The following is a 27,944-nucleotide window of genomic DNA, read 5'->3' on the forward strand; positions in this document are numbered from 1 at the left end:
TTGTGAATAGCATGTGAATACTGTAAAATCAGTGATCTTTGGTGTTTTACTTGGATCTAAGGTTTAATATTTGTATACTGCCCTGTAGTAGACATAACTGAAAAATCTAATCTAAGTATATTTGTAGCTTCTATATATACTTTTTGTTTATTTATTTTTTTTGCTTTTGATTGATTATGCATTTGCTTTAGCAAAACAGTGAAACAGAATGTGTTGGGATGAATAAGAGGTTTGTACAGTGATAATCTGAATATATCTACAGATACACATGAACAGAGTTGGAAGGGACCTTGTAGGTCATCTAGTCCAACCCCCCTCCCAAGCGGGAGACCCTACACCATTTCTGACAAATGGCAGTCCAATCTCTTCTTGAAGGCTTCCAATGATGAAGCTCCCGCAACTTCCGAAGGCAACTTCTGTTCCATTGGTTGATTGTTCTCACTGTCAGAAAATTTCTCCTTAGTCATGTCATATGTCAATCTCTAAATTATACCAAGTCTATTAAAAAGTTATTGAGATTTATGTCCATTAGGCACAATTCAGTTCCTGTGTCACTTCAAAAGTGATTTATGACCTTTAACTTCCTAGATATTTTTAACTGAAAATATACAGATTCCTTGAATATCTTTCAAACTCTAAAAAATAAAAATGCATTCTAATTTTTCTTTCAAGAAGAAAATTCAGGAAATAAACTTTTTAAAATGACTGCAGTCTCTGAATCACTTAGGTTTAATGAAGATTTATGATGTATTATGAATAAAACACCAAGAAAATGCAGCTTTACTGATTTACCAGTTGTATTGCACTACAGATTTCACAGTAATGGAGGCAGGACTTACAAATTTATTTGAGCTGAATTTGTAATGTCTTCCCTTAAGCCATTATGCTAAAAAAAAGTGCTGTTCAAATTATCACTGTTCCTGCTTTTTCTTTAGATGTTAACTTTAAATATTTCTCTCTAAATAACTTTTTCACTGTTTTTCTGTCTTATTTTTAGTTAGTTTCTGGGTCACATTCAAAAGTTTTATATAGGAAGATATGCAGGCAGATTGAAGATTTCCATTTCCCCATTTTTTCCCCATTTTTCCTCCATTTACTATTCAATTTCAAGAGGCTTTTAAAATTATCAGCTTAGATAAATAATTTGCATTGTTCAGTTGGAAATTGCAATTTGAGAATGTGAAAAAAAAGTAGTGCTTTTGGGGATTGCACATAACTGAGTGCCTTCAATTAATTGTTTGCTGGGAGCTTTAAACAGGGTTAGAGAGGGTTATTATAGTGCTTCTGCAGCCTTTATTACATATGCCAGCAGAGGGTCAGCTAGCATCAAAGTAAAAATGAAGTTGGGATAGGCTAAAAATGGAGTAGGAGATAGGAATTCCAAATTGTATATGCCAAAGAATGCCCAATTGCATATAAGTCTGAACAGCTGCTAAAGTCAGGCATTATATGCTGTGATTTATAGAAATTGCAAGTATTTTTCCTTTCTATCAAAATCATTTCCTCCTCAGATACTAGAATAAAAGTACCTATCCTCAGTGTCTCACATTAATGGGGAAGTCAGTTTTGTGGCTCAGAGCCAGTATTTAGAAGTAATATAAAAGCCTCAGACCCCAACACCATAACAAACTAAGCAAGCTCCTTTAGTGTAATCTTGCTTGCTTGCATTGCTCCATCCAAGGCTGAAGGCTTCCTGTCCAAACAGAATTTGGGATCATATCAAGCCAGATAATTGCTGCTTTGATAAACAATTCCTTTTCTTTGTGACAGTCATGAATGATGGAAAAGATCTGTATCAGATGTACTGTTGAGCTTTCAGTCCATAGGTTCCGAATGTTAGCATAGGAATGAACTAGGTTTCAAGGCAACCCTTAATAACTCAGAGGTTTTGATAGTTAAGGTGACAGTGGTGGGTTGCAGGCGGTACGCCCCGGTACGGGAGTACCAGTGCCTGCCCGGAGCACCAGGTAACGTTCCGGTAAGATGCTCCGGAGGGCCCACCCGCCCGCCCATCGTGCATACCTGTCTTTAAACTCTTTGGCACTTATGCTCATGGCGCATACAGCGCCTGTGCAATGCTCCGCCAAGCAGCTGGAGCATCATAGAGGCATTGCTGGAGGATAGGACGCATGCGCACGTATGCTGCATGCATTCATGTGGAGGACACCGGGCCCCATTGCAACCATACCACTTGCAACGGGATCCAGAACCCACCACTATAAATTGAGTGCATGTCATCAATATTTAGAATTTCTTAGATAGGATGGGTGGTATAGAAAATAACTATATGAATATAATGTAATTTATATAGTAATCATTTTAATATTATTTTCGTACTAAGATAATTTATATAAACATATACAATAATTGTCAACCCAGTTTCTTTTGCTATATCTTGGTTTTTTTATTTATATTTTTTTCAGTTGCTATGAAACGGTTTATAGTTACAAAGTATATTCTACAAGGCCTGAGTAAAATCGAATTCAGATGCTAGATTACATTGGGACGGTGCATGGTTCTCAAACGTTGTGCTTGAATAGACCTAAATTCTCCTATATTTTCTACAAGTATTCTCTTGCAAGAAACTTTCCCTTGGGAAAATGGGAAACAAAGTGGAAATGTAGGAGCAAATGGGACACGTTCATAAACAAGCTTTAAATAAAGTAAATGACTTTATCTGCTAAGCAACTATGGATGTCCTTACTGAACAGGAAGTGACATAGAACATTTGGCATTCTGATTCAGTTGGCAGAATTTGCTGCAAAGTAGAACTGGTGATTGATTTACCCTTGAACAAAAAAAGGTTTCTTTGCTCACTATAAATTTTTCCTCCCTAAAATTACTATTAAATATTACTACTTAATTCCTTTACCACAACTTGAAGAATTAAACAACTGCTTTGGATTAGTCACAGAAATGGAATTTAATAAAATAGCTTATCCTGTTGAAATGTTATGACAAAATGTGCTTTCTTCCTATCTCTCCTAGTCATAGCTTATCGGGAGTAATACGAACCACATAAGTACGCACATTTTAGCAAATTCTACATGTGTATATTTTAGTTTTATGTTTTCTCTATGTTTCTAGAAATCTGCCCACAGTTGTAATCTAATTTCAAAGTACTGTATTCAGGAATGGCCCAAATTAAACTAATGAGTATGATAAATGTTATCAGAAAAGATTCCCGCAGATACCAGGTATGCCTGAGCCTTGATATCAGTTCATTTGCACTTATTTATTAGCTAGGTAGACAGTAGTAATTATCTTCTGGCTTAAAAATTAACTGCTTGAAAAGAATAAAATATTCTTGACTCATTGTTACAAGAATACCGAGAAATGGCATTTGAGCTTATATGGCCTGAAAGACAGCAGTCTTTCATTAGGCAAGCTAGCAGTACTTTTTTTCTTCGTATTCTAAAAGTACAAAATGATCTTTTCACAAGCTAGAGAAGACGTCTCCTGAACTAAAAGCCCCTCTGATGGTTCGGGCACAGAAGGGTGCCAATTGGAAATGGAGTGTCTTCCATTGAAACTTACTTGGATCCTTCTCAGTTAAGCAGAAAGAAAATGTAAGAAACAGTCCTATGTGCTCCAACTATACCAGCAATGGCGAACCTTTTTTGGCTCACATGCCACAAGTGGGGGGAGCGCAGGGGGGTCGTGTGCGGGCGTGTCGCACCCATAATAGAATGTGCGACCCCCAGTGCGCATACGTGCACAACAGGCGCACCCCCCATTTTTGCCTGCTTCCCCCCCCCCCAGGCTCCAGAGGCTTTATAGGAGCCTGGCGAGGGTGAAAAGAACCTCCCCGCCCCCCCGGTGGCGCTCCGGAGGCTTCAGGAATCGTCCGGAGGCTTCCTTGAAGCCTTTGGAACGCTTTAAACGACCCCCCGAGCAAACCAGAAGTCACTTCCAGTTTGCTCGGAGGGTTGTTTTAAGCGTTCCAAAGGCTTCAGGGACCGTCCGGAGGCTTCCCTGACGCCTTCGGAGCGCTCAAAACGACCCTCCAAACAAACCGGAAGTCATTTTCAGTTTGCTCGGAGGGTCGTTTTAAGCGTTCTGAAGGCTTCAGGGCAGCGTCTCATGTGCCCTGACAAATGGTTCCGCGTGCCACTTGTGGCACGCATGCCACAGGTTCGGCATCACTGAACTATAGCATTGCAGGATACAGGTAGTCCTCAGCGTATGACCATAATTGAGCCCAAAAGTTCTGTTGTTAAGTAAGACATTTGTTAAGTGAGTTTTACCCCATTTTATGACATTTCTTGCCTTGTTGTTAAATGAAGCACCACAGTTGATAAGTTAGTAACCCAGTTGTTAAGTGAATCTGGCTTCCCCATTGACTTTGCTTCTGAGACGGTCCCAAAGGGTGATCACATGATCTTGGAACACACCAACGAACATAAATATGAATAAGTTGCCAAGCATCTGAATTTTGTTCATGTGATTATGGAGATGCTGCAAAGGTTGTAAGTGTGAAAAATGGTCATAAGTCACTTTTTTCAATGCCATCGCAACTTTGAATGGTCATTAAATGAACTGTTGTAAGTTGAGGACTACCAGTACCTTTGTGGTTTTTTTTCCCCAGGAGTGGACAATGCAGTTGTATGCACAATTAGTAAGCAGCCCTACATTTTGAAAAACGAAAGCTAAACTGATAGCGTTTAATGGTGTTATGTTCAAATACTGCCTTGGCTCCACTATAGAAGTATTAAGTAATCTTGTTACAGCTACTTCCCTCTGCCTAATTAGAAATAATATGACTTTGATCAATAGATAGTTGTTCATAACAAGAACTTGCACAACTATAAAATACTTAAACACCTATCAGGAGTGCTGGTCAGGTACTTACAGAGGTATTCCTCAACTTACATTCAAGGCTATTACAGCATCCCTATGATCATGTGACTGCTTTCTGTGATCTTAGTAACCAAGTTTACATTTACAACAAATATAACATCCTCTGGGCACATGGTTACCTTTTGCAACCTTTCCAGCCAGCTACAGTCAATAGGGAGAAAATGGCAGGGGAGGCCACAAATCATAGTCATAGCCTTAGTAAATGACTGGTGATTTGCTTAAAGACTGCTGCAAAATGGTCATAAAATTGGGCGCAATCATATAATGCCTTAGTTAACCACACGGCTTAAAGATGAATATTCTCTTACCAGAACATTCTGGTCGTAAGTCAAGAACTACCTGTATCTGCTAGCAAAAAAAGTTTGAAATCTCTGGAAGATCCACTATTCCAATTGGCAGTCCTAATGGCCATATGTTAATTACAGATAGCCTTAGAAAGGGTGCTTTATAGCCTATAAAGCACTTCCAGCTGTTATAAAATGCTGCAAACACCTTCCCCCACCATTACAGGGTTGCATTTCATCTGCTTGGCAGCTGGCTCACAACTATAACTTGGTCTAGCATCCTGTGATTTGGAACATTTTTTGCCCATTTCCAGCAAAAAAAAAAACCTGTGTGAGAGAGTCAGTTCATACTTATAAATCATGCGATTTGCTTGGCCGCAACTACCATACAAATGATTGTAAGATTGGGTCCGGTCATCTGTGTGTCTCAACTTACAGCTATCATTGATTGAAATTCTGGTCCCAATTGTGGTCACAAGTCAAGGTCTACATGTATATGGAATATATTCCTGAATCATATGCTATTAACACCATTGCATGGGAAACTGCAGCCTTCCTGAGAGAACAAAAATCCATTAAATGAAGAATGAATAATTTAGCTGTCATAGGTATTGAATCCCAATACAACTAAATAGTGCTGGAACTATTAGTACTAGAACTTCTAAACAGAAGCAGTCCTCATCTGGATTGAAGGCACAGTCAAAATTAGATTAGACGACTCAAAGTCTGCTAGATTACAAAACCGAAGAATAAACACAGACAAAACCTTAAATTTGGTTTTAATGATTAACTATCTAGGGTTTTAAGGTATATGAATAGCATGTAGCTCAGCTATACTGATTGTAGACCATGATTTGATGTTTGGATTTAAAAACCTCCCTTGAATGAAGCGTGATTATACTGACATCCATGTAATTTTCTTGGCAGCAGTACAGACATATTTTTAAATCCCTTCTGAAGGTTTTGGTGGGAAGGGGCAGGGGTGTAAACTATAGGAACATAAAAAAAAGTAATAACTGGAAACCAGAGGCCGGTAAGACAGTCTGAAATACTGTGTCTAGCCTGCATAACACCCTTCCCAAATATGCATTGTAAAGATGTATTTACAGTGGCATAAAAGGAAATCATAGCTTTTATGTTAAATATGCCAAATAATGACCTTTACAACAACAAGGGAAAAGAAGGTTTATAGGCCAAGTATGACATCTACTGTCTTCAGTGGGGGAAATTTTTTTTTGGGTGCCTTCTAGGCTTTGTGCTCCTGGATTGTTTTGTATGACTGACCATGTTAACCCATAGCAGCTGTTCTATAAATGAGCAGCCGCCTTCCTCAAAACAAGTGTGGTGCCCACCAACCAAAATGTGCTCTCAGAATCTGCCCGCTGACCCAAAAGTTTAGAAACTTTATAATAGATAAAGATATCATAGTAGTTATAGAATTGGAATTAGTGGTTCTATATGTGACCATATAAATAGGTCATGGCAATATCCTAATATTGTCTAATATACATGCAGATTAACATTTTCTGATTATTATTTTCTTGTAACAATAGGGTTAACTAGAACTGCCAGCCTTTTTTTTTAAGAGGAAGGATAGATTAAGATGTCTTGCTCCAGGTATCTGAGGTTTTGGAAGGTTTCCAACAACTTGTGGACATTTTCCCAATAATTCAGGGAGCAGTTCTATTGAATACCATGTTAAAATCTGGAGTACAGGGGCAGATTTGCCCTGGATGGCCTCTTCTCTCTGATTGTATTTTTTTTTAATTTAGACTCCATTTTTATACACAGAATTGTGCCCCATCCAAAATTCAAGTTTTAGAATTTATATTTTAATTTCATGTATAATTATAATCTGCATATAATTTACATTGTATGACTGTATGTTTATAGTTTTTCTCTTTTCATTCTTCATGATTTGAATTGCATCTATCGCAGCTATGCTTTGGTTAGGAGGTGGATGTAAGATGTGTTATAAGCATTTAATGATATATTAAAATATATTAGTTATGATATTTTTCATGGAGAACATCTGTTATGTGATTGCTAAGTTTTGACAATGACTTCATGGCACATAATCAAGGGAATAAAGTATCAGTGATGGTTTATATTTATTGTTATCTGCCCATAATATTTAGTATGGAATTGGACAGTCAATAAATTTATGACATAATAGTAACACAGCTTACATTCTACGATGATATCTCTAACATCATCAAACATCAATATTTGCTTATCTCAGGATCTTGGGAAGGATTCAATAGATGGATAAAAATGCCAAATCCACTCCAAGCATCTGACTGACCGTATGACAAACTATAATACTATGTCTTAGACCCTGTTAGAAAAGGACAGTCTAGAACAGGGGTTGGCAAACTTAAGAGTCATTTGGACCCCTTTCCCACAGAAAAGAAAACACCGGGAGCCACAAAGATCCTAACTGGAAGCCCCCTGCTCAATTCTGGAGCTGACCGGAAGTTCAATTCCCCCACCATAGAGTCTCCTCCTAGCACGGCATACTTTTTCCTCTATCTGTCATAACCGAAAGCCCTATCAATTGTAGAGACAACTGGAAAACCCTCCCCTTGCCATAGAGTCCTCTCCTGGCGCACTGTGCTTCTCTCCCCCCCCCAGAAGCTTCTCTCAAAATTGTGGCGCCAACCGGTGACAGAGCCGCAGCAGAGGGAGGAAAGAGCCACATGTGGCTCCAGAGCTGCAGTTTGCTGACCCCTGGTCTAGAAGAACCCATTAGTGTAAGTTATAAGAATTTGGCTGAGTATTTTGAGGACAGAATCCCTCACAATTGCTTCAGACTGGAAGCCAGATGGAATCTATTGAAATGACGGTGGTGTCATGCCGAATACAGACAAGGATGATTCTAATATAATGAGTCTGCTGTGGATATGCTGGACTAATGTCAGGGCCAGGGATAGGCAAGCGATCAAGCACCTGAATCCGACTGTGCCAGGAGTCAGATGACAAGTGTCCTGTTCCTATGCAACTGCCACAAACATAGCATACAATCTTGATAATAGAGCAGAGTTGCTTGACATGCTTCCTTACCAGGGAAGAATGGCATCTGCCTTAACTGATTCTCACCTGGCAGTGGCCTTATAGATAAATGTTTGGGACTTCCTCATATGGAACAACCTATTCAAACTGAACCCTCTCCATTTGAGAACAGTTTGTGAATCCAGAATCTCTGTCATAACCTTCCCATGCGTGCCTTGAATAGTGACCTAACCATATTATCTCTATGAGTCCCAATTACAGTGACTTATTGCAGTCAAATATTCTGTTCCTTGCTGAAGTATATGCATGACTACATACATTCACCTTCAGTAGTGTTCACCACTGTATTTTCTGAGCTGCCTGTGGGAGTTAAAGGCACAATGCTACAATGTTTCCACCCTTCTCTGAGCAGACTATTTCAGCCTGTGGCACTGTAGATGAGAAGTCAGACTCTAGGATGCTCTGTTACAGGGTTAGGATTTGGTCTTTGTTACTCTGTTTTAACATCTACATAAAACTGTTGTGTAACAGAATATATATCCATATTCACATTGCCAGCATGGAATTATGTTATGCCTTAGCCTCGGAGCCGTGGCTCCATCTCTGAGGCTTGCCATTGGTCGAGGCGCGTGCGTGGCCAGAGTAGGAAAGTCACCATTCTCTGATTGGCTAACCGCGGGACTGCCTGCATATAAATTGCTGTCAAGCGGGAACTGTTCAAGCTCACTGGTTGTGGAGTTGCTGTTGCGTTAGCTGTTCTAATAAAGCCTTGTTATCCGAGTCCTGCCTTACCTCAGTCATTGCCACCCCCTCGAATCTAATAGGACCCAATAAGAGATGTGATAGAAATACCATCTCAGTGCCAAGTGGCTGTCAGTATCTGGGTGGGAAAACGTAGGGTCAGATTCTATTCCCCCCCCCAAAAAAAATGGAGCAGCCCTTAATTCAGAAATCTCCTGATTCCAGAATTTGTATTATTCTTTACTCTTGATAGGGTTGCGTTGTCTCAGGGGTCAAGGTCTCACATTTAATCAACAAGTATACGAATATCATGGCTTGAGATAATAGAGAAGAAAATGGTAAGTGAGCACCTGTCTACCCTAGACAAGTTCAAATCATCAGGACTGGATGGATTACACCTCATGGTTCTGAAGGAACTGGCAGACGAGATCTCAGAACCACTGAACTGTATCTGTTCCAGAGGAATTTTGCAGGATTAGCCAGGATTGGATATTGTGATGTCCAATTGGCCTCAAGACAGAGTTAATTTGAAACCATGCCTCTGTGCTCCTTGCTTCTGGTTCCCAGTTTCAACTCTGTCTGTCTTGTTCCCGGCCACCGGTAAGGGCTTTAAAAGTTGCTTCTTGGGGCAGGATGCCATTAAGGTAGCCATTTTGGGGCCTCAATTTCCTGCGGGCCGCATGGGCTGGGGCAGAGGCTGTACGAAGCCTCATTTTCATCCCTGTGTTCCTGGGTGGCCATCCCTTCAGCAGTGGTAAGGCCCTGCGGGCCTAGATCAATGCCAGGAGGCCCAGAGCGGGGTGGGACAGCGAGGAGTGCATGGTGCTGCCGGCAGCCGCGTGGCTTGCAAAAGGGGCCGGAAAGGTCTACCAGAGGCTGATTTCGTCGCGTGGAGGCTGTGAGTGATTGGGGGAAGCTGTTTTTTGGTCGCTGCTGTTTCTGTTGGACTGAGCCTGGTGGAGCCCTGACCTGGTGCCATAGCAGATGCAGAGGAGAGGCCAGATTCCCCCCCTTGTCCCCTGGGGAGGGGACCTCCAGTGGGGCCCAAGTGAGGCCCACAGCCTCTGTGAGAATGCGAAAGACTGCAGCAGCTGAAAAATCCTCCAAGGCCTTGCAGAAGGATGAGGAAAGGAGGCACGGGGCCCTGGAAAAGCAGGTGTCCAGGGCTGAACAGAGGGATAGGCTTAGTTTTCCCTTGAGGTCTGCATCGCATTAGATCCAGGTCTAGGTCTCCCCACAGGGGGGATTCCCCAGTGTCACTGGAACCTTTTCCTCGGAATTGCTGGAGTTGGACCTCTGATGCAGCAGGAGATGCCACTGGAGCGGCCTCACACGTAGACGAGCCCAAGTCTATGCAAGAAATGAATTTCCCCAGCAAGCTGGAGAGCACTACTACAGGAAGAAAATGTTGACTTCTAACTTGTCTAACTAAGGCTAACAAAGTAACTTTACGGTCATGGGATAGGAACACCTTCCCCAGCTTAGAGTCTATCATGATCACCAGGTGAGGAATCCTGGTGGCAGGAACGAGGGAACTCTTATTTAAGTTAACCGAAAAACCTAACTGCTGTAGTGTGGATACCACCAACGAAATATTCTCCCTCGCCCACTCAAACAATGCTGCTAGGACTAAGATGTCATCGAGATAGAATTGGACCCTGACAGAGCACTCACAGAAGGAAGCCGTCATCACAGCTAGGTGTGGCTCTCCCCAGCGCTACATGAGGGCTGCAAGTTCAGGGAGCTGGAGCGCCTCATCCTGACAATGGACGCCAGCTTGTACGGGTGGTGAGCTCTCTTGGAGTCCTGGATGGAGCAGGGGCGTTGGACCTGGTTGGACCTCCAACACAATATAAATTGGCTGGAACTGAGAGCAATTCACTTGGCATTGCGGCACTTCAAGGACCATGTTCGGGATCGAGACGTATTGGTGCTGACCGACAACGTGGTGGTGAAGGCCCATGTCAACCAACAGGGCGGCACACACTCCAGGGCTCTTCGAACCGAGGCGATGGCACTCGGCGCCTGGGCGGAAAGACATCTTTGATCGCTCAGGGTTGAGCACATCACAGGAGTGAACAACCATCAAGCTGACTGGCTCAGTCGGGCCACGGTCAACCACGGGGAATGGAGCCTTTCTCCGAAACTGTTCCAGGCCATCTGCTCCAGGTTCGGCCATTCGGAGATGGATCTGTTTTCCACACCGTAGAATGCTCAGGTGGATTGTTTCTTCTCTTGGTTCCCGGCTCAGGGGATGGAGGGAGTCGACGCGCTTCGGATTCCATGGCTTCAAATTAACTCTGTCTCGAGGCCAATTGGACATCATAATACCCAATCCTGGCTAATCCTGCATAACCTCCTAAAACAACAGTTCAGGTAAGACCAACTGTCATTTCAGAGACCCTGGAGCAACAGGGAACTACCAGAGGACTGGAAAAGAGCTGATGTGGTTCCCATCTTCAAAAAAGGAAAAAAATTGATCCAGGAAACTCAGACCTATCAGCCTGACCTCAATACCAGGAAAGATTCTGGAAAAGATAATCAAGCAACAAATTAGCAAACACCGAGAAGCAAACAAAGTAATAGACAAAAGCCAACATGGGTTTGTCAAAAACAGATCATGCCAGACTAATCTTATTGCATTCTTTGACAGTGACAAAATTAGTGGACCAGAGGAATGCTGTCGATATTTACTTGGACTTCAGTAAGGCTTTTGATAAGGTAGACCATAACCTATTACTAGATAAAGTAGAAGAATGTGGGTTAGACAGCATCACCACCAGATGGATTCGTAACTGGCTGACCAACCGCACTCAATGTGTCGTCCTCAAGGGAGCTGCATCTACATGGAGGGAGGTATGCAGTGGCGTACCCCAAGGCTCTGTTTTGGGCCCAGTACTCAACATCTTCATCAATGATTTGGATGAGGGAATAAATGGGGAACTCATTACATTTGCAGACGACACCAAGCTGGCAGGAATAGCCAACACTCCAGAAGATAGGCTTATGATACAGAAGGATCTTGACAAAGTTGAACATTGGGCACTATCTAATAAAATGAAATTCAATGGTGAAAAGAGTAAGGTTCTACATTTAGGCAACAAAAACGGAATGCACAGGTACAGTATAGGTGGTACCTTGCTCAATAGTGGTAACTGAGAGGGATCTTGGAGTCCTAGTGGACAAACATTTAAATATGAACCAGCAGTGTGCAGTAGCTGCCAAAAAAGCCAACACAGTTCTAGGCTACCTAAACAGAGGGATAGAATCAAGATCACATGAAGTGTTAATACCACTTTATAATGCCTTGGTAGGACCACACTTGGAATACTGCATTCAGGTTTGGTCACCATGATGTAGAAAAGATGTGGAGACTCTAGAAAGAGTGCAGAGAAGAGCAACAAAGATGATTAGGGGACTGGAGACTAAAACATATGAAGAACGGTTGCAGGAACTGGGTATGTTTAGCTTAAGAGAAAGAAGGACTAGGGGAGACATGATAGCAGTGTTCCAATATCTCAGGGGTTGCCACAAAGAAGAGGGAGTCAAGCTATTCTCCAGGGCATCCGAGTGTAGAACAAGAAGCAATGGGTGGAAACTAATCAAGGAGAGAAGCAACTTAGAACTGAGGAGAAATTTCCTGACAGTGAGAACAATTAATCAGTGGAACAGTTTGCCTCCAGAAGTTGTGAATGCTCCAACACTGGAAGTCTTTAAGAAGATGTTGGATAGCTATTTGTCTGGAACGGCATAAGATTTCCTGCCTAGGCAGGGGGTTGGACTAGAAGACCTGCAAGGTCCCTTCCAACTCTGCTATTGTATTGTATTGTATTGTATTGTGAACGCACCTGGAATGGGATCCTTTGAGGACAGTCATTCATATCTAATCATCTTCCAGTTTGATTGCTGTAATGCATGTGTGTCAAATTCTCGACGTCACATCACGTATCCCACGGGCCACCAGTTTGACATTCCTGCTGTAATGTATGCCACTTGGGTCTGCTTTGGAGGACCACACACCAATTTCATTTGGCCTAGAATATAATAGCTACTGTACTTCCCTGATAAACCACTGTTGCAGGAGCTATGCTGATTGCCAGTATAAATGTAATTCAAGATGCTGGCTGTTGTCTTTATGGTCCTATATGGCTTAGAATCTCTCTATGTAAAGATTGTTTTTCATGCAGATTTTTTTAGAGAATGCCAACTAAGGTCAGATGGTAGGAGAGAGCCTGACGGTAGCATTTTTTCTTAGCAGCTCCCTTCTTATGGAACAATCTGTCTCCTGAGGCACTGATAGCATTTCTGCAGCTGTAAAATTTGCTTTGAAAAAAAAAAGGTCTTTTGAGGATTAACTGTGCACCCTAAATGCCTATATTTGTATTGTTTCCATTTTAATGATTGCATGTAATGTACTATTGTTACTTTAATATTTGTAAACTGCCTAGACCTACAGGGATTTATTGCACAAATACATAAATAAACACTGGATGTCAATACTTTTGTGCTGTTTTAATCATTCCTAGCTCTTTGTATAAGGATTGACAATCTATTATGAGAACGCTGGAATGTTTGGTGACAGAGCTATAGGTGGTTTTCCTAGTGAATGGGCCACAGGTCTCATGCTGCATCTGAATTTATGAGTTTCACAGGAAGAATTGGGTCGAGATTTACCTTCCTTGTCTTTCTTTCACGTTCTATCTCTTTGCTGCAAACACAAAATAAGATATTATATTGTATCTGTTATAAGCTGACAGGGTGTGGTCCATTATATATGGATTATAAGCAGATATTGTAGAAAGACACTAACGTATCCATTGAGATCAGTGGCAGAAGGATGAGCAATAAATTTTGTGTAAATTGGGTATTCTGATGAAGTGCAGTAAACTGGTAATCTGGAAGACCTCTATTCTACAATTGATCCTGGATATTGGTACTAAAGTACTAAAACTTTTTATGTTTGAGGGGAAACTCTTTTTCCTATTATTGTCACAAGCTAATACTTAGAATATAAGGAGAAAAGGCTGATACTACTTCTCAGTTCAACTTCTGATTTGAGGGACCTGCAGGGAATAATGTTTAGTGGGTACCATTCTTGTAATTATAGCTGCAATGTCAACCTTGTTTCTCCTGAGAGAAATCTGCCTAACTTCAACATGCTTATGTGGCAGCAAACATACATAAAATATCTCAGTTTCCTGAAATTATAAATTAATGCATTAGCCAAGGAATCAGGCTTGGCATCTGATATTATTTTTTGAACGTCTATGAAAGAATAGCTTCAGGTCTTTATTTGCCCAACACTATTGCTCAAAAGACTCACTCCTCTTTTCCTGAAAATGATCCTTCTGAATAGTTATTTGGCCCCTGTTGAAAAACTATTTCTGGGCCATCTCAACATTTCTTTTTTTGCAACAGCTATTAGAAACTCTCTGGATTTTTGCCAGCTTTTTTCTGGTTTTCCGAAACTTCTTGCAATTATTGATAAGGGTTTAAAACATAGTTAGCCCAGTACAGACCTAGTTTTGTTGATTTTTTTAGCCATGGATCAATTAACACAAGCCGTAATGGAGGGAAGGCTATTTGTTGATCTGTTCCTCTTTTCTTCTGTTGTTAAATTTAGTGTTGAGTTAGCATGGAATGCACAATCAATCTTAGATACCATAGTCTCAGTCATGATGCTATAGTTATTCACCGTGAAAGCTGTGAGAAAAAAGAAAGAAAACTGAAATTCAACTGCTGCTTCTATTGGCAAAAGTCCTATCTGTCTGGAGAAGAGAGCAGGAGGAAATTACCCTTCCTTAAAACTCCCTTTGTTCCCCAGTTATGGTCACTCGGTCAAGAGAGTCAGGGACATAAATTTGAAGGGAGAGAAGAATGTGAAGTTTCCTATTCTCATAGCAATCTCAAAGTATTTTCAGATCGTCTGTCAAGGTAAATAGTCTTTCAATTTAGCATTTACTCCCAGCGAATCAATGCTATTTCACTGATACTAGTTTCCAGATGATGTGCCTATAACCTACAGCTTCAGGATATAAGTGCTTTCCAAGCAAAATTAAATACAGTAGAGAAAGCAAACACTACCTTATTTAGCTGAAAACATAAAAGTTTAAAAGAGAAGCTATACATTTTATAGTGAAGAAGACATACTTTTAGAGCAGACTTCAGACTTAACTGATTTACCATATTAAACTAAACCTATAATCAGGACATCAGAAGAGCTGTGCTTAGCCAGACCGGCCAAGACAGTCTAGTTCCATGATGGCGAACCTATGGAACGCATGCCAGAGGTGGCATGCAGAGCCCTCTCTGTGGGCACGCACATGTGCAAGCCGGGACCCAGAGAAGAGCAGCTGGCCAGTGTGCATGCGTGTGACGGAACCCGGAAGAACAGCTGGCCACCATTTAACTCCACTTAAAGCTGATTTAGACAGTGCTGGCATTGTTATCTCTAGAAGCATTTCTGGTTAACAAATTAACTTTATAAAGTTGAATTCTGCCCCTTACAAGAAGCATTAAATAGTCTAGTGCTGTAAGTTCTTTTGGTGTCATTTACATGCGAGACATTTTGTGTGAACAAAGTCTTGCTCATTGAGCATTCTCTTCTTCAAAAATAAATTATTTAATAAAAGGAGGAGGTTTTTTTCTAACTGTTTCCTGGTATTTCGATATTTTTCAGTTTTAAAAAATTGTTCTTGAGTAGCGAGGAAGTCCCCAGGTTATGTTTCCAGTTTCTTCCTTGGTTTCATCTCTTCATAGCATTGGATAGATATAAAATAAATAATCCATGTTAAAACCTCTTCCCCCCCTCCCCTAATGAAGAATTCAGTAGAAAGAATATCATGCAGGATGCACTCAGTTTTCTTAAACCTGGGTGAAAGATCTATCCTTTGTCTCTAATAGGTTGTTTTGTATGCCTAAATTGTCAAAAGCCAATGTAAAAAAAATGATAAATCTTTTAAGATTAATTGTAGCCCTGTAGGCTGATAAGAAAGCCAGTGGCTTTTTAATTTATAACCCGCATTTAAGTCTAAACCTCTACTACTTGAGAGTTCATAAACAACATCTTTCAGTGCCGAAATCATTCCCTTATTCTTGACATGTTTTAGAGAAGCAAAAGTTTGAACCAGAGTTCACCATAATCACTTGACAGATTTCTTTGAGAGCAGCCAAGTCTTACTGCATGCTGCATGCTTTTCTATATTTGGCTTTGTTTAATTTGACGATAGAATGCCATGCTGTTGAGAATTGTGGCTGCTGCTCCTCTCTTCTAGCCATGTTACCCAAGCCAAGATTATTCCCTTTTTTGTTTTTAAAGAATGACAGGGATATTTATGACCCTAATGTAGGCTGAATCTGAACTCAACTGTACCTTTCTTTCTTCTTTCTGTCCAGTTGAGCTTTTCAAAAAAATAGAGATTATGAGTTAACAATATAGTAGTTCTGTATGTTTTCTGGGTTGCCTAAGTCTACCTAATATCTAAAGAAACGTCCTGTATTTTGGGGGGAGAGGAAGAGAATTAAAAAAAATTGTAGTCAATTTTCTGCTATTCTTTGTGTAGTTTAGCCTTGATAAGGTGGCGTGCATTATTAATAGCACCCTTTGCATGCATTTTTTGCCATTGTGCTTTGAACAGCTAAACCTAATTTAATCATAAATCATAAGTCCTATAACACTTATCCAAAATGCTTCCTTTACTTGCATGATACTCAAATATTAATTTCAAATAGCCTACTTACATCATCACATAAGATCAGTTATCTGGGAGGTAGGAATGGCATTGAATTCTCTCGTCCTGTTATTTACAGAATCTTGTTCTATCTGAATTATACTGATTCTGTTCAGAATTTCTAGTGGATCTTTCTTTTTTAGAAAGCATTATATATAATTGGGCTTTTAGCTTTATTTATTGGAACATTTGTATCCAGTGGGAAAGAAGAGAACAATTTCTGCAGCAATGCCTCAATTCTGAAATAGTCTTTAGTTGGAAAAACAATTGCTATTGGGACACATCAGGGAATTATTAATAGTAGCTGGGGATGCAATGCAGATGTTGGAACATTTAACCTACATAATTTGGACTCAGCTTAATTTGTGCTGAAGTTATCCAAATTGTTAATAACTTGTTAAGCATATTAATGCACATATCCTCCTTGGCTATATCCCTCGCATATGGAATTATCAAAATACCAAAAGTTTTTTTTCCCCACTGAAAATATGATTAAGTACCATGGAAGGAGAAATTTAGCTTGACTTGAGGGGATTTTTATCTTTACCTCTTGGCCATCCCTGGTGGTGTCTCAGATACCATAGTAGTCAGATTTGACCCTGTTTAGTTTCCGAGTTTTGTCAAGATTGCGCAGTTTCTGCCAGGCAACTAGATTTTTAGATGTTGAATGATCCTTATTTCACTCTTGTTTTTTGCAAGAATAACTTGGCTGGGTGAATAAATACATGAAATGAAAATTATTGGTATTTTATATAAAATATACAAAATACATTTTGTCTAAGCACTGTGAATTTAGTTACTCACTATTTCTCTTTAATTCCTAACCGTATCTTTGTGCTCCTCCTAGATGTCAAGAAAGATTGGTCTGACCATGCCTTATGGTGGGAAAAGAAGAAAACCTGGCTCCTTAAAACACACTGGACTTTAGATAAGTATGGAATACAGGCTGATGCAAAGTTACAGTTCACTCCTCAACACAAATTGCTCCGACTCCAGCTTCCCAACATGAAGTATGTAAAAGTGAAAGTGAACTTTTCTGACAGAGTCTTTAAAGCAGTATCTGACATCTGCAAAACTTTCAGTAAGTATCTATGATTTATGGAACCAATTATTACCATTTTCAAGTGACAAGCATCCAGCTTTAGTAGCTTTGTATTATCTAATTTTTTGTCCTGCAAGTATACATTATAGGTAGCCTTTGAACTATGACCGGCCAATTAATGACCATTCATACTTAAGATGAACTTTAAAATGCTATTTACAATTGCCCCCTGCAGTCACATCATCACGTTTCAGGTATTTGGCAAGTGGTTCGCATTTACGACCAGTAGCAGCATCCTATAGTCACATGACAATGATTTGCAACTTTTTTCAGAAAAATATGGCCAATGGATATACTGGACTCACTTAACAACCATTTGGTTCACTTAATGATCATGGTAACTTGCTTTATGACCAAAGTAAACAATGATTGTAAAATCAGGTTACGTGGTGACCAGTTTAACAACCATAACAACTAATAAAATTTGGCTGGATTGTGGTTGTAAATTTGGGGACAACCTGTAGTCTATATTCTTCTCTCAAATTTCTGGTGATCTCTTAAAGGAATGAAAGAGTAGGTTTTGGTATGCAAAATGCCTGCCAAATGATGGGAATATATAGTATTGCCAATTTTGGGTGCTCATCCTGACATCACTGTCTTGCTGGATTCACTCTTCAAGCTAAGCTGTAATGAGTTTTGCTTTGTTTTAGCTTAGCATGTTGTGAGAATTTGTCATTGTGTTCTTAAAATCAGAACTGGATTTATGATATGTATGGAAGCAGCCATTGTGACTTGTTCAATAAACCTTAATTAAAACAATGACTTTTTACACACTGTGAATCCAGATTTTTCCTATTTCTTTTCCTTTTATTGAATCAAACTTTTCAGTTAATAAAGTATAGAAAGTTATAGAAGATATATTGAGTTCTTAATCTTCTTGATTTCTATTAAGAAGGTACATTTTTAGAATAAAAAAAATGTCCTTATTTACATTCTAGAAAAGTTGAGCATTAGCTGTACCAGCATTTAAGCTGTTATCATTCTAAAAAGACCCTAACTGAAAAGGGATTTTATTTTCAAGCTGATCATAATTGCCTGGTTTATTATCTAAGTCAAAATATAAACATTTTGAATCCAGGTTTTTGGATATTTTTGTATTCAATTTGTTGATTTGATTTGTTTTATTAAATGCTTGGTTTACTTTTCTATGGTTAAGTGCAACCTTTTTTCATAGGATTAATATAGAATGGGGATGGCATTTGGAGAAGGGGTTAAAATAGCATCTTTTTTTATGCAGCTGCAATTTCAGTTTTTTAAAATCGCATTTGGACATGCTTCCATGTTTTCTGTTTTCCTTTTGTTTTAGTTTAACCCTTGTTGTCAACGCAGAACCTGTACCAATTAGATAAAACAAACTATAGAAGTTTTCTTTCAACAAGACTTACTTTGGCTCAGAAGGGTTTAGTTTTTCATAGTGCTAGTGAATCAAGACATTAACTAATATATACCTCTAACCTTCAGTGCTTGGAAATTCAAAGAATTAAAAAACAACTAATCTTCATTTATCAAACAGGGTTTTTTTAAAAAAGTGATGAAGGAATCTACTTCATTAACCTACTCAAATCTGTAAAAGAAATATAAATATAGTAGCATCAGCCTTTTAGATGTAATCCATAGATTCTTGTTAAAACTGAAAAATTAAGTTTAATTGTTCTTAAAGTTTTTGCAGATCTTATACTTGCTTATTTTTTCCTGACTTTTTTGTGTTAAGAGGCAAATGAAGGTGGATGACTTTTGCAGTGTTTCTCAGCAACTTTAAGATCTGTGGACTTCAATTTCTAGAATGTTCCAGTCAGCATTCTAGGAGTTGACCTCTACATATCTTAAAGTTTGACACCCCTGATTTAGATTGTTCTCCAACAGCCCTCACTTAATGACCATTCACTGTTGCAGCAACCCCTAGGGTCATGTGGTCAAAATTCAGATGCTTGGCAGCCCACCCACATTTACAACTGCAGTGTACATGTCAACTTTCCCCACCCACCTATCTCCCCCCCTTCTCTGCCCCTTGGCTGCCCTTCACTCCTGCCACCCCCAGCTATCTCAGTTTCCTCCTGCTGCTGAGATGACACACTGGCCTTGGTGATGTGTGCTTATCTCTATCCCCCGCACCCCATCTTTGCCCCTTGCAATTTGCCACTGCCTCTCTGCCATCTTGGGCCAAAAAGATATAAAACTAGTTCAAGTATTAATTAATTAAATCTGTCAATGATCATTTTTAATGAAATGTAACAGTGTAAAAAGCCATGAATAAATATAACATATGAAAATATACAAAGGAAGTCTTATGATTGGACAAGAAAACTATAGGAGCTTCACAGATTATTCTGTCTTTGAGATATGCCCGGGATGGTGAACCTATGGCAGGCATGCCACAGGTGGCACGCAGAGCCATTTGTCAGGGCACGCGAGGCGTTGCCCTGTCAGCATGCACGCTGGCCACCTGTCTTCGGCCTTCTTTTGAGGCCATTTTTCACCCTCCCCAGGCTCCAGAGGCTTTATAGGAGCCTGGGGATGGTGAAAACAGCCCCCCCCCGGAGGCCCTCCGGAGGCTTCAGGAGCTTCCCTAAAGCCTCTGGAGCGCAAAAAACCAGCCCTATGGGTAAACCAGAAGTTCGGGAATGGACTTCTGGTTTGCTCGTAGGGTCGGTTTTAGTCCTCTGGAGCCTTCAGGGGCCTCTGGAGGGCAAAAAGCGACCCTACGAGCAAACCGGAAGTCCATTCCCGAACTTCCAGTTTACCAGTAAGGCTGGTTTTTTGCGCTCCAGAGGTTTTAGGGAAGCTCCTGAAGTCTCTAAAGGGCCGAAGTGAAGTGAAGTGTAACCAGAAGTGAAACCAGAAGTCCTGGTTTGTCCGTAGGGCCGATTTTCGTCCTCCCGAGCCTTCAGGGATGCCTCCTGAAGGTCCCTGAAGGCTCCGGAGGACTAAAACCGGCCCTACGAGCAAACCGAAAATCACTTCCGGTTTGTCCGTAGGACCATTTTTCGTCTTCCAGAGCCTTCAGAAAAACCTCCTGAAGGTCCCTGAAGGTTCCAGAGGACTAAAACCGGCCCTACAAGCAAACCGGAAGTCCATTGCTGGGCCGTTTGTTTGCGCTCCGGAGGAGCAAGACTCCCCCCACTTTTGGCACTCGAGCCAAAAACGGTTCCCCATCACTGAGATATGCTATCGTCCAAGCTTGGTGATATGCCATTCGCTTGGGGAAAATAAACTGGATTTGTTACCTATATAAGGAAGACTTTTTCTGAATATAATTCTATAGAGCTCCTTCATTCCCTTAATTTTCAAAGGTTGCCCAGATAGGTTCTGATCAGTGAAAAATCAATTGTAAATATATACAATATGTGCTCATAAAGATTTGGGACACAGAGATTTTTTTTTTGTCTTCAGTAAAGAACAAATGGTATAAAAATGTTAGTTATTGAGAGTATGGTACTGATAAACACAAAGCCATTCACAAAATCTGTTTAATCTGGCCTGTTATACTTCATATATTTCATGTTTATTGCTGGAATGAAAATAAGAGAAAACTGTGCTATGATGTAAATGATTAGATAAAACCCAGCAAAACGTTGCCAAAGGCAAGTTTTAAGCTGTCAACTAGGATTTTCAGATTCACAGTTCAGCTTTTGGCTATTGTGTGCGTTCTATTCTAGCGTCGTTTTGGCTCATCCTAATAAACATACCGTCTGCTTGTGGAGTTTGTCTTTTTCTTCCTGGACTATTGCTGACATCTTTCCTTTTTCTACATTATAATAGTTCTCATGTAAGGTTTACAATTGTTTCTCCAGCTGTGATTTTCCCTACCCCCAGCTTGGCATTCTTATTGTGTCTCTGCTTTCTGCTGTAATTTAGAAATAGAACCGTTGAAATTCTAGCTAGCAGTTCACTACTGGGGGTAAAACTTTCAGCACTGTATCAGCCTTTCCCAATACACTGAAAAAAATACTATTGGCCTTGTCCACCTTCTATTCTCTTTCCACAGAGTAGGAGAAAAATAGAACATTTTTCAGTCCAGCATGTACCTTAAATAAAATTGAATTTGTCAATTAAATAGTAAATTAATAAGTACTTACAGTTTAATGAATTACCAAATATTTTTGTTCTGAGCAGTTAAGCACATGAATAGAGAATGGCTTTCTGTTTTTAACAAGACAGGCTTCTAGCAAGTAACCATTGCGGTCAAATGAGAAGGACATACCTTTTATATTGGTGAGAGATGTACCTTTCAAATTTGTTTGTTGTTGTTGTGGAGTCGTGTCCGACCCATCATGATGGACAATGTTCCTCCAGGCCCTCCTGTCTTCTACCATCCTCTGGAGTCCATTTAAGCTCATGCCTACTGCTTCAACGACTCCATCCAGCCACCTCATCCTCTGTCGTCCCCTTCTTCTTTTGCCCTCAATCTTTCCTAGCATTAGGCTCTTCTCCAGTGAGTCCTTCCTTCTCATTAGGTGGCCAAAGTATTTGAGTTTCATCTTCAGTCGGGGTTAATCTCCTCTAGGACTGACTGGTTTGATTGCCTTGCAATCCAAGGGACTCGCAGGAGTCTTCTCCAGCACCATAGTTCAAAGGCCTCAATTCTTTGATGCTCAACCTTTCTTGTGGTTCAACTTTCACAGCCATACATTGCAACTGGGAAAACCATAGCTGTGACTATACGTACCTTTGTTGGCAGGGTGATGTCTCTGCTTTTTAGTATGCTGTCTAGATTTGCCATAGCTTTCCTCCCCAGGAGCAAGCTTCTTTTAATTTCTTGGCTGCAGTCTCCATCTGCAGTGATCTTGGAGCCCAGGAAAATAAAATCTGTCAGTAACTCCATTTCTTCCCTATCTATTTGCCAGGAATTTAGAGGGCCAGATGCCATTTATTTTATTTATTTTATTTTTCAAAATTTATAGACCACCCCCTCTCCCTGAAGGGACTCGGGGCGGTGTACAGGCATCTCATTAAAAACAGGTACAAAAGATAAATCTTAGTTTTCTTAAAGTTGAGTTTCAAGCCAACTTTTGCACTCTCCTTACTCACCTGCATCAAGAGGCTCTTTCGTTCCTCTTCACTTTCTGCCATTAGAGTGGTATCATCTGTATATCTGAGGTTGTTGATATTTCTCCCCGCAATCTTAATTCCAACTTTTGATTCATCTAGCCCCACATTTCTCAAATTTGTTACATGGTTACAATTCAGTGGCACATTTTAAAATGCAGCAAATATTTAACCAAATTTTAAAATAATTTCATAATTATGCGGCTTTATGGCATGAAAGGTAATGATAAAAATACTTGCATCTCTGAAGGAAAGTTCTCTTTGTGGAATCCTTGGTGCTTTCTGAACTTGATTGTTTGCTTGCAGGTGTTTCATTACTTCTAGGTAACATCAGTGCAAGTGAGTGTGGGGTTTACTCCCTGCTTTGCTACAGTACCTTGCCCTGCCAGTCTTGGTGGAGGTATAGTACCCTAATGTTTATTTCTATGTCGAAATCTGAAAGCTCTGTTTAAGGGGGGGAAAGGTGAAATAATGCAGTTATTAAAGTATGTGCATGCACTTGCATAGTGTTAGATGATGGATGGATGGATGGATGGATGGATGAATGGATGGATAGATAGATAGATAGATAGATGATAGATAGATAGATAGATAGATAGATAGATAGATAGATAGATAGATGATAGATATAGATAGATAGATAGATAGATAGATAGATAGATAGATAGATAGATAGATAGATAGATAGATAGATAGATAGATGATAGATAGATAGATGATAGATGTAAAGTAGGTACCAAAGTGGGTTGGTGAGTGAATGGATGGATGTCGGTTTTTAAAATATATATAAACTGCCAGTAAATCCAAAAACTATCAAAATGACTTCTATACTCTACCCACTCCATTTTGTGGCTGCAGCTTTTTCCCCAGTCGATTTTAAAAGATAAAGTACGATGTTTCAATTTAGCTGATAAATGGATTTCCCATATAGTACAGGAGAGCCATGTACCATTTGCAGGACTTCCTCTCCCTGTGGGTATCTGCCTGGCCCACTAGTTCAAATGGGCAGCCTGCTTCAGGTCCTTTCAATAAAATATTGCCATCTATTGGAACCTAGGAAGCTTACCTTTTCCATGGCTACCCCCATTCCAGCAGCCCCACTCTCTCAGCCTTCCAGAAAGCTAATTAAGATACACTGGGGTACAATGCTAGAGCCTGTGGAGAGTTGTTGAGGTACCCTGGGAGGTTGTTTGAGGTTTTTAATTTTTGTTAATGGTTTTTATGATTTTTATAATTTTATTGTTGTGAACTGTCCTGAGTTGTATTAAAATGGGTAGCCACACAGATCTTATAAATAACAGATGTTGCTTTGTTAAGGAATAAGGGTTGAAGGCCCTACTAAACACATAGGTAAACACCCATACACACATGCTTTATATAGTCTACTTTAAACAAACAGTTTACGAGCAAGGAGATGGAACCTGAACATTTCAAAATCTACCACATTCCACTACGTTCTAATTAATGGGGAGGACAGAGCTAAAACTGTTCCAATATCCCCTCTCACTTCATTTCAGAAACCATCATATACAAAAGCAACGACTGTTTGTTGCAGGCAAGATGCAGTTCTGTATAAATGACTTGTCAGAAACTGCTAGTGGATCCTGTAGGCATAGCTGTTTTATTCATTTAGTTAAACATGATTTCATTTACAGGCCACTTGGTTTCATCCCAATTCTGGGTGGTGTAGAACATAAGACAATAAAAAATAATAATAATACAAAGCTCCCACCAAACAAATATCCGGAGGGAAAAAAATACTAACACCACAAAAACAAACTTCCCACAAGGAATAGTCCAAAGCCTGGGGAGGGATGGGGATGAGGAGGAGCAGGCTTAAGCTCAACCATGTAAAAATGTGGAGAATTAACTTTAAATGGAAAGTTCTAGGCAGGAATAGTTTACCATGGGACTTTTTCCCTTTGGGTTGGAATCTCAGGATTACAGTTTGGGATTAATTAACTAATATTTGTTGGTATGTCCAATGTACTGTCAGAAAATTTGAGCAAATTAAATTACCCAGTCTTTGTTTTGAAATAACAGCATAACTCTTTATGTCTTTGTATGCAAAAATAAAGTAACAGTGATTTGTATGCTGCCTATATTTTCGGATTATGTTTTAAAATGCTTTAAAAGCATGATGGGGTGTTTTAAAAGGTGTTTTGATTGGAAGGTTACTCCATTTAAAATAACAATAAAATATTACTGGAGAAAAGGGTTTCTTTGGAAAGCTTTCACTTCAAATACTATTAAATCATTTTATAGGAGATCTTTGGCCTCGAATATATCACTGTCAGACCTAATTTCAGTATTGTGCCTCCGAAAATGTAGGGCATGCTTTTGTGTTAATAGTAGACAAGCTGTCAGCCACGTACATCTTCTTGAACCCCATTGTTTCACAATTCTCAATCTCCAAAGATTGTGCCACTAAAACTCAGTGGAAAAATACGAGACTGGGGGAACACTCTATTATTTGCCAATTTTAAAAAATGAGGGTGTATATATGCCTTTGGAGAAGCCTGAAATGTTAACTGGAGAAAAAAAAAAACCTAGGAATATGTTGGGCCTCCTTTTATGTGTGATGCAGAAAATAACAATAAATCAATCAATAAGAAATCAACTTTTTTTTCATCCAAAAGTACTTAATTTAGCAAGGATTTTCTTTCTAGAAAATTCATGCATAATGGTTGTCAATGGGTAAAATATTTGTCAACTTTGCATTTCGTAAAGAATATGTTGATAAGATTCTATTCTGTATTTGAGCTAATATTGAATCAGTTGGTTTAGATTTCCTTAAATAATACTATGGTTGTCTAACATATTAACCAAGAGGAGGCTATAAAATGCAACCTGCTTTTTATTTCATTTTGCAGCTATGACATTGGAATGCTGAGTATGCAATCTTACTAATAATGCCCATAGCAGGACCTCAAATCATTGGGTCTCATATAATAGAGGAATCAAATCCATCTTCTCTGCAGTCACAGTTGAGATTGTAATAGCATCTAGAAAAACCTCAAAAAGAATTTAAGCAGTGAAATACAGCACTATTAGACATGCTGACATGTGGGAGTTTTTGTTGAATTCAAAGCAATATGGTTTAGTTTCATTTCCCTTGGCATTATCAACTTTGTAGTTAGTTCACCCTTCAGTCCATTGTTAACTGATTTATTAGGATTTGATCTACCTGGTTTCCCAGCTAGTACCAACATTTGCCCATGTTAATGGCTAGTCGATTCATAATCATCACCATTGCTTCTGTTCATTTGTCATAAAAATATTGGTAGCCACCATATCGGCATGGTGGCCTAGTGATGTATGTGGCCTGTGTGTAGTTCCATCTTGCTTGGCTATACGTTGTGATAAAGTCATTCTTCAATAAAACATCTGCTTTTCTGCCAAGTGAAACTGATTCTTACTTGGTTCACGGTATTTTAAAGCTACTTTTTACCTAATCTTTAAGGATCTAATAGTTACCAATATATTTTCTGTTGTTCTGTACTGCTCAGAAGGCATGCAGGTAGTCTTCGACTTACAACAGTTCATTTAGTGACTGTTCAAGTGACAAATGCACTGAAAAAAATGGACTTTTCAGTTAGGATCTTTGCCGCATCCCCATGATCCTGTGATCAAAATTGAGATGCTTGGCAGCTGGTTCATATTTAGAACCCTTGCTATGTCCCAAGGTCATGCAATTTTGCAACCTTCTGACAATGGGGAAGCCAGATTTCACTTAACGACTGACTTACTAACTTATCAACTTCAGCGATTCACTTCTACTGTGGCAAGAAAGGTTGTAAAATAAAGCAAAAGTGACTTAACAAATGTTTCACTTAACAACAGAAATGTTGGGTTCAATTGTGGTTGTAAGTCAAGGACTACCTGCAGTTATCGTCCTTAAAAGGTCCAATTAAAATTTCAGATCTGTCACCTCAATGTTTTTTGCAAATGTATTCTGGTCACTACAAGTTCTAAGGGCCAAATAACTGTGTCTACTGCAGATGGGAGGTCATTCTATGAGAGCAGTACTGACCTGAGCAGTTTTTCTTCATAACATTGTGCTCAGTCTTCTAACATTTATTTATTGCTAAACATGGATCTCCATTCCAGAAGCTTGAAGCATTTGGTAGAGAGATTCCCTTCCCATGTGTGACAATCAAGAGTCTACAGTGAAAAATTGGTTACTTTAATTAGGTCTTTCTAGCGTTGCCTGCCTTCCATCTTTATTTGATATCAGGTGACATCAGTTCTCTCAGACATACCAACTCATTGTGTCAGAATGAGTTTCAAAGATGAAACTGAAATTATTAGAAACCAGTTCTAGGATTTCTGGGACTTTTTCTCAAAATCTATAGTCTCAGGAACGTTCCAAATAAGGCTTTGCGTATACAATAAACCCAAAGTTATGAATTCAGAAATTATCAGTTGAACCTTAGATATAGGTTCATAATCTTTTTTTCCCCTTTAACAAAGGAAACTTCTACTTACAAAAGCTTCTTGTAGGGCCAGAAGGACAGTCAATTGGAAAAAAATAGATTTGACATATAATTATTTTAATCATTCCAGTTTGACATACTTTAAGTATTAACATGGTAACAATTCTATGAAATAATGCAGTTCCAGGAAACATTTTCCATGAAATTCTTCATTTTGTATTTTTTCCAGGTCATATATTAATAATAACAACCATATTTGTCATAATGAAAACCTTGTATGTACAAGAATAAATTTAATCCCATTAAAACACCACAGATCAATTTTGAGTTAGAAAATTGCTCAAGCCTTTCTATTCTTCGGTAACTAATCTCTCAACCTGAATATTTCCCATGTGACTTTCAGTTATTTTTAAATAAATGCATTTTTAAAATTCCTATAATATGCAGATAGCTTTCTTATATGGACCATTTGGAAGACTGTTTTGGCAAGGAAGCCATTTCACTGTTTGGAAAATATCTCTCCTCTTTTCCTTACAGTTTGATATTTTCAGTATGTTGGGAGAATTCCAGCTAGAGCTGCTTCCTGAAAATTTACTGGCAGGGTAACAGACCCTCCTCTGGAGAGAGAAGAAAAAATAAGAGTGCTGTTTCAGCTTGAATGAAAAAGCTTCCCTTATTCAAATATTTTTTAAAAAAATTGGGGCTAAATTCATAAATATCTAAGTACTTGCTT

General features: G+C 39.4%; 1 protein-coding gene across 9 annotated transcripts in view; it reads left to right on the forward strand.

Moving 5' to 3' along the window:
- Positions 1-27,944, forward strand: part of FERMT2 (FERM domain containing kindlin 2) — an 85,409-nt gene that overhangs the window by 8,192 nt on the left and 49,273 nt on the right. For all 9 annotated transcript variants that reach the window (XM_081966198.1, XM_081966200.1, XM_081966194.1 and 6 more), the window contains exon 3: positions 17,475-17,708. In XM_081966198.1, the coding sequence (XP_081822324.1) occupies positions 17,475-17,708 (234 nt within the window). The remainder of the gene's footprint in view (positions 1-17,474; positions 17,709-27,944) is intronic.

Source organism: Natrix helvetica (assembly GCF_964273705.1).
Source record: "Natrix helvetica genome assembly, chromosome: 1".
Taxonomy (NCBI): domain Eukaryota; kingdom Metazoa; phylum Chordata; class Lepidosauria; order Squamata; family Natricidae; genus Natrix; species Natrix helvetica.